At 42.5% G+C, this 7,668-nt stretch overlaps 1 protein-coding gene across 1 annotated transcript; it reads right to left on the bottom strand.

The window, feature by feature from the left end:
* Window positions 1-1,805: 1,805 nt before the first annotated feature.
* Window positions 1,806-7,397, bottom strand: LOC120054836 (ankyrin repeat domain-containing protein 29). Its single transcript, XM_039002493.1, has 10 exons — window positions 7,383-7,397; window positions 6,313-6,423; window positions 5,713-5,811; window positions 5,339-5,437; window positions 5,021-5,119; window positions 3,003-3,101; window positions 2,749-2,847; window positions 2,425-2,520; window positions 2,157-2,255; window positions 1,806-2,044 (listed from the first exon to the last, which is right to left on the bottom strand). Exons 1-10 carry the CDS (start codon window positions 7,392-7,394, stop codon window positions 1,961-1,963), a joined length of 897 nt encoding a protein of 298 aa, XP_038858421.1. The 5' UTR covers window positions 7,395-7,397; the 3' UTR covers window positions 1,806-1,960.
* Window positions 7,398-7,668: the final 271 nt, after the last annotated feature.

The raw sequence follows: 7,668 nt of genomic DNA, 5'->3' as shown, positions 1-7,668 counted from the left end.
TGTCACTTCCGCCTATGGATGTACACGTGACAGCAACACAAAGGAGACGAGTAAAGCTTTTTCTGACCCTTTACTGTCAATTTCATGCAGTCAATTTCACAGCCTATTTTTATCTGTACTTTGAAATTCTGATTAACAAACCATAAACATGTATGTGCATTGTATATGCTAGAAATAATGTTACCAAGATCAGACAGATTTGTAAGGATTCTGTTTCTTGGTGAGTACAGTGACCTCTAGTGATTTTTTTGTTATAAATCAAATCACATTTTATTGGTCACATACACATGTTTAGCAGATGTCATTGCGGGTGTAGCGAAATTCTTGTGTTTCTAGCTTCAACAGTGCAGTAATATCTAACAAGTAATATCTAACCATTTCACAACAATACACACAAATCAAAGTAAAGGAATTAAGAATATATATATATATATATATATATATATATATATATATATATATATATGGAAGAGCACTGTCAGAGCAGCATAGACTAAGATACAGTAGAATAGAATACAGTATATACAAATGAGATGAGTAATGCAAAATATGTAAACATTATTAAAGTGACTAGTGTTCTATTTATTAAAGTGGCCAGTGATTTCAAGTCCGTATATAGGCAGCAGCCTCTAATGTGCTAGTGATGGCTATTTAACAGTGTGATGGTCTTGAGATAGAAGCTGTTTTTCAGTCTCTCGGTCCCAGCTGTGATGCACCTGTACAGACCTCGCCTTCTGGAGGATAGCGGGGTGAACAGGCAGTGGCTCGGGTGGTTGTTGTTCTTGATCTTTTTGGCTTTCCTGTGACATCGGGTGGTAGGTGTCCTGGAGGGCAGGTAGTTTGCCCCCGGTGATGCCTAGGGCAGACCGCACTACCCCCTGGAGAGCTCTGCGGTTGCGGGCGGTACAGTTGCCGTACCAGGCCGTGATACAGCCCGACAGGATGCTCTCAATTGTGCATCTGTAAAAGTTTGAGGGTTATAGGTGCCAAGCCAAATTTCTTCAGCCTCCTGAGGTTGAAGAGGCGTTGTTGCTCCTTCTTCACCACACTGTCTGTATGGGTGGACCATTTCAGTTTGTCAGTGATGTGTACGCCGAGGAACTTGAAGCTTTCCACCTTCTCCACTGCGATCTCGTCAATGTGGATAGGGGGGTGCTCCCTCTGCTGTTTCCTGAAGTCCACGATCATCTCCTTTGTTTTGTTGACGTTGAGAGGTTATTTTCCTGGCACCAGAAGAAAGTGGCACCGAGGGCAGCCGTGCTTCTAGCCCCTAGGCAACTCTGCAGTATATTTTGTTTTGTTATTTCTTACATTATTAGGCCAGAAAATTGTATGTTTATTACATACAGCCGGGAAGAACTTTTGGATATCAGAGCGGCAGTAACTCACCAGCATTACGACCAGGAATACAGGTTCCCGAATCGGATCCTTTGTTCCACCCCCCAGGGCAATTAAACTGATTCCAAAGGTTGACCCAAAGCATCACACGTTATTGACTGATTCACAGGACCAAATATGACAGTTATTTCACATTCTTAGTTTATTGAACAAATTTACAGTTTACATTTATTAAAATGGCAGAAAAAAAAGGTAAATATTTAGAAATATTACAGCACCAGGGATAAAACGTTTTATAAACAGAAACTATACAGCAAAGTTATAACAACACCTCAAAGGTAAGGGCACACATGGCAAAATAACTATTGCCACAAACGGATGCATTTTTGTAGTAGGCTACATATATAACCATCCTTCTAGCTTTATCCAATTATGGTTACTCCAAATAACATTGTCTGAAGCTGCAATTGAAAACAAGCACCATATTAATATTATTGTTGTGTGACTGAATCCTGTTGGTTTGTTCTCTGTTGTTCAGAGCCCTCAGTGCATTTCTCTCCATAAAACAACCATAGTCTAAGGTTTGCAGTCATGGTCTAACCATGGACAACTAGGGTTGTCATCAACTACTTCCATTTAAGATTTGCGGTCGCAGAGCCCTCAGGATGCGATTGCTCTTTGTAAGATGTGCTGGCAGTTCATTGTTCTGCAAAGAAAACATAACCAGATGAAAAAATTATCGACCTGAAAGACGTCCTGAAATGCATCCTCCTCCTCTGCTTTCCTTCTTATCCCTAGCTCACACTGCAGTGATTTACCTTGTTGGGTAGTGTGGGGTCTGCATTGGCCCCCAGCAGAAGGTTTACACTTTTATGATTGCCACCCATGACAGCAGCGTGGAGGGCTGTGGAACCATTCTGGAAAAATGAAACAGTTAAGACACTTGTAACTAACAGCGGTTTCTTATCACTAAAATACTGCAAATGTTTTACAATACAATGTTTCACAATATACTTTTGAATAAAAACTACTCATGGCAAGTCAGGAGATGCCAAAGCGCAAGCTTTATCTTGAAATCTATCCTACCTTGAGAAGGCCCAATGAAGGGGAGAACTTGAGGAGCTCATCAATGACAGTGTTGTGTCCTTTGAAAGCTGCCTTGAATAATGCAGTTGACCCGTCCTTCAATGAGATCAAAAGAAACATGATTCATTAACATTTCAAAACTTACACAAAGAAAGTAATTTAAATAAATGACTTGATTTAATATATTAATGTATTTTTTTATGTATTTTCCACGAGTAAACCCTGAAAGACTTTATTTGAAAGATAAAGCAACCACATGGAGGAATATCATCTTGTCTTTGTGAACCCACTGGGCACCGACTGGGTTGCTAAAGGACTACATACTTTTCTGTCAGCATCCCGATCTGCACCACGCAGAAGTAAAACCTTAACTACTTCACTGTGTCCCATCTGGGCTGCCATCCACAGGGGGGCTGTGCCATCCTGGAGAGGGGGTTACGGTAGGGAGTGGGGTGAGGAGAAAGAAGGGGAGAAAAGTTAAATGGAGATAAAATAAGGAGGAAGAGGGTGAGACGAGAGATGAAGATGTCAGTCCCTCTATTGAGGTCCTCTATTATTGTATGGGAGTGTGGCCTCACTTCCCTAGGGTGGTTAACTTTGGCTCCAGATGACAGAAGTTGACGTATGACAGTCACATGACCCTCCTGGGAAGCAAGGAAGAGTGGAGTGGCACCATCCTAAAACATGATATTAGAAACATGTCACATCAGAAAAGTAAATGATGACAAAGCGATGCACTGTATGGCTTGTCCTATGAATAGTAACAGACCCTACAGTGCTTTCGGAAAGTATTCAGATCCCTTGACTTTTTCCACATTTTGTTACGTTACAGCCTTATTCTGAAATTTATTAAATTGTGTTTTTTTCTCATCAATAAAAAAACGTAAATATCACATTTACATAAGTATTCAGACCCTTTACTCAGTACTTTGTTGAAACACCTTTGGCAGCAATTACAGCCTCGAGTCTTCTTGGGTATGATGCTACAAGCTTGGCACACCTGTATTCTTCTCTGCAGATCCTCTCAAGCTCTGTCAGATTGGATGGGGAGCGTCACTGCAGTTATTTTCAGGTCTCTCCAGAGATGTTAAATCGGGTTCATGTCCAGAATCTGTCTGGGCCATTCAGAGACATGTCCAGAAGCCACTCCTGAGTTGTCTTGGCTGTGTGCTTAGGGTTGTTGTCCTGTTGGAAGGGGAACCTTCACCCCAGTCTGAGGACCTACTTTGCTCCGCTCATCTTTCCCTCGATCCTGACTAGTCTCCCAGTCCCCGCCCTGAAAAACATCCCCACAGCATGATGCTGCCACCAGCATGCTTCACCATAGGGATGGTACCAGGTTTCCTCCAGATGTGATGCTTGGCATTCAGCCCAAAGAGTTTAATCTTGTTTTTATCAGACCAGAGAATCTTGTTTAGGTGCCTTTTGGCAAACTCCAAGCGGGCTGTGCCTTTTACTGAGGATTGGCTTCTGTTTGGCCACTCTACCATAAAGGCCTGTAGGCCTGGAGTGCTGCAGAGATAGTTGTCCTTCTGGAAGGTTCTCCCATCTCCACAGAGGAACTCTGGAGCTCTGTAACAGTAAGCATTGGGTTCTTGGTCACCTCCCTGACCAAGTCCCTTCTCCCCCGATTGCTCAGTGTAGCCGAGCGGCCAGCTCTAGTAAGAGTCTTGGTGGTTCCACACATCTTACATTTAAGAATAATGGAGGCCACTGTGTTCTTGGGGACCTTCAATGCTGCATATTGTTTTTTTGTACCCTTCCCCAGGACAGCGCCTCGACACAATCCTGTCTCAGAGCTCTACGGACAATTCCTTCAACCTCATGGCTTGGTTTTTGCTTTAACATGCACTGTCAACTGTGGGACCTTATATAGGCAGGTGTGTGCCTTTCCAAATCATGTCCAATCAATTGAATTTACCACAGGTGGACTCCAATCAAGTTGTAGAAATCTCAAGGATGATCAATGGAAACAGGATGCACCTGAGCTCAATTTGTAGTCTCATAGCAAAGGGTCTCAATACTTATGTAAATAAGGTATTTCTGTGTTTTATTTTTTATACATTTACAAACATTTCTAAAAACCTGTTTTCACTTTGTCATTGTGGGGTATTGTGTGTAGATTGATGAGGAAAACTTAATCCATTAGGCTGTAAAGTAACAACATGCAGAAAAAGTCAAGGGGTCTGAATAGTTTCTGAATGCCCCGTATGACAATGTATGACTATAAATTGTGCCTTCCTGTATTATACTTATGCTAAAATGTTTATTATATTCTACTGCCATTTACTTTATGTTTGTATTCTTATATTTTATTATGTATTATTGTTAGCTAGCTAAATGTAACCTCAAATACCGTCAAATACCATCAAGCATTTTGAAAATATTGTAATGTGATATTTTGACCATATCACCCAGCCCTAACAGTGAAAAAAACTAAATGGATCTCATGTCTGACTCAGCGGAAACATGAGTGTGTGTGTGATTTTGTTGTTTTGTGGACTACAGCAGTGGACACTGTCAGTGGGGTTCTGCAGGGAAAAGGAGTGGTGGAAAAGAACAGACAGTGTGTGAGATAGGTGTTAGGGATGCTCACATGCAGCTGATCATGGACATTGGCTCCGTTCTTCAGCAGAGTGTCCACCACCTTAGAGTGGCCATACTGACAGGCTGCAGAGAGGGCTGTGCCACCGTCCTGCCAAACCATGAGAATACAGATTAGCCACATATCCTGGAGTGACTGGCCCATGGAATATGACTTAACACAGCAGGCATCAAACACTCTGGATCACTGCTGTCAGTATATTCTGTCCATCTCCCCCTGATGTCCTCTGACTCTCTCTCACTGTAATCTCACTCTCTCTCTCGCTCTCTCTCTCTCCCTCTCTGTCTCCAAGTAGGTGACACAGCATACCTTTGTCTGGAATTCAGTTGAGCCACCAAATTCAAAGAGGAGCTTCACTACTTCATTGTGTCCCTGCTGGGAAGCAAAGAAGAGGGCAGTGGAGCCTGTCTGAGGGTAGAAACATGCATTCAATGTCAGAAAGACCTTAAACGGACATACCTGTACACATTTTCTCAATGATTCAAAACAACTTTACTGCTTATTGATTTCTACTTTGACCACATTAGTCTCAAAGCAACATCAATAATGCACCAACCGTTTCAACCACCGAACTGTGTACTCTATGGAAAAGTGGAAGCTTGCAGTTTATCAACGAGCAACACTAAAACCGAGGTAAGTCTTATAATGACAGCAAAGTGTACTAAAGTGGTCATCTACTGTACCTCTCTCTGCAGGTTAATGTCAGTTCCCTGCATGATCAGCTCCCTGGCACAGTCATAGTGGCCGCTGTAGGAGGCCACCATCAGGGCTGTGGTGCCAAACTGGAAAGAGATCAAGGCATCACAATCAATCAACACCTCAGTCCTTAAGTCCAGTCAGATCCTTGTTTACATGTCATTAAAACTGCACAGGAAAGAAACATGGTGCACATGTTTTTTAAAGTTTTGCAAGTGCTTTGGTTCTCCTCAAGACAATCTAATTGCACACACACCCCTCCAAAATAACACTCCTTGCCTGATGCTCTTTCCAATCATTCACATGCCATAATCTCTAGAGAAAGTTGCTGAAACGTAGTTGAACTTGTCAGCGGAGACTCGACAAAGCATTACATTTCAGATACCACGCAACAATAAACAATTAGATGTGACACACATGAAAACTGCAAGCACGTAAGTGGACTTACAACACATTATTAAGACATGTATACATCCACACACACACAGAGACAGACAGAAGGGTTGTAGCTCTCTCTTTCTCTCCTACCACAGGTGGTTTATGGGTAAAGCGTGCAGCTGAGCCACCAGGGCATGCAGCGTCCGTACACTGTCTCTGCAGTCGGCATCCACACGACCACTGTTGAGCAGTAATTGAAGCAGGGCCAAGTTCCCCTTACGAGCTGCCCAAAACACGGCGTTAGCAAGGGGCGTCTCCTTCTGCAGGACAAACACACATGATACAACATCGACTAGACATTAGTGTCAGAAAACAGACCTATAATCAGAATAAAAGGTAACAGATCTACAGTATCATCTCAGAATTCCAAATTTGGCATGCAATTTGTTTAGTATTGATCAGACAATGGCGGTTATAGACATAACCATTTTAAATGAGTTGCAGTCAGGCAATTCCTGTTCACAATCAATATGAATCAGTATGGACAGAGGCTCTTTGCACATGCACACACATCGATTATGCTCTTGCATTGGGTATGGTGTGGTTGTATGGTCTCTGGTCTGGTTGTGTGGTCTCTAACAGTCTAGCTCTCACCCACCAACATTGGTCCAAATAAATCTGGGTAAACCTAACACAGACCAGACAAAATAATACATTTTATCATGTGTCAATCAAATAATGACCAAGTCCAGTTAAATGGTTTGAAAGATAAGTATAGAATACTCTACTGCAATAATGAGGCCTCTTTATGGAGACAGTAAGTTTGACTGTAATTCAATGGGGCCAAACAGTTCAAAGTGTCAAAGTTTATAGAAATTGGGATTTACTCATTTCTGGTGGATATTTCCAAATACTGCATGTGGGTGGGGCATGGTCTGCAATGGTAGGCTGCTCATGGCCAGATGATGATCCTCTACCTCAACACCTGTCACTGTACTCTAGTGACATGACAACCTAATCTTAGCCAGGTCAAAAGGGCAGGACTCTGACTGAAGGTCAAGCAGCAGATCTAATTTCCATAAATACATAATTATTGCGCGCAAACCGCCTGCAGATTACACGCGCATACTCTTCATCATAGACCTATTCATAACACACATTAGGAGCGATGGCCGCAAAGAAAGTTAACATTCGTAGTGAGTAGATTATGCTACTCTCTTTTCATTTCAAGCTTGGTTAGAGTAGCCTATGCAGAACATCAAGAAAATGTGGAGATTACCTTGAACGACATCCTGCAGACCTCATTCGTGACTCATCTTTCTTGCGAATGCAAAAAAATGCGATGCCCTTATATTACTATAATAACTGTCTAAAACGTATTTGTTTTGACTATTTGTTGTGGCTTCTCCCGGGGTGTTGGCGCGCTGAAGGAAAAACAACACGCAGCCTGTGTATATCCTCTGCAGTGCCGCTCCCGCCACACAGACAGGCGCGCTCACTGACTCAATTCCGTGTGGCGCTCTGTCTGCTCACTGAATCAATTCCGTGTGGCGCTCTGTCTGCTC

Source organism: Salvelinus namaycush, chromosome 10 (genome assembly GCF_016432855.1).
Source record: "Salvelinus namaycush isolate Seneca chromosome 10, SaNama_1.0, whole genome shotgun sequence".
NCBI classification, from domain to species: Eukaryota; Metazoa; Chordata; class Actinopteri; order Salmoniformes; family Salmonidae; genus Salvelinus; species Salvelinus namaycush.
This window is presented reverse-complemented; position numbering and strand designations above follow the sequence as displayed.

Bases quoted from the DNA above. Each gene is read 5' to 3' on its own strand.
- LOC120054836 (XM_039002493.1), bottom strand. The intron at 5,120-5,338 runs GTATGCTGTGTC...ATGGTTTGGCAG, and splicing joins CAACTGAATTCCAGACAAAG to GACGGTGGCACAGCCCTCTC. The intron at 3,102-5,020 runs GTGAGCATCCCT...ATCATGTTTTAG, and splicing joins ATGTCCATGATCAGCTGCAT to GATGGTGCCACTCCACTCTT.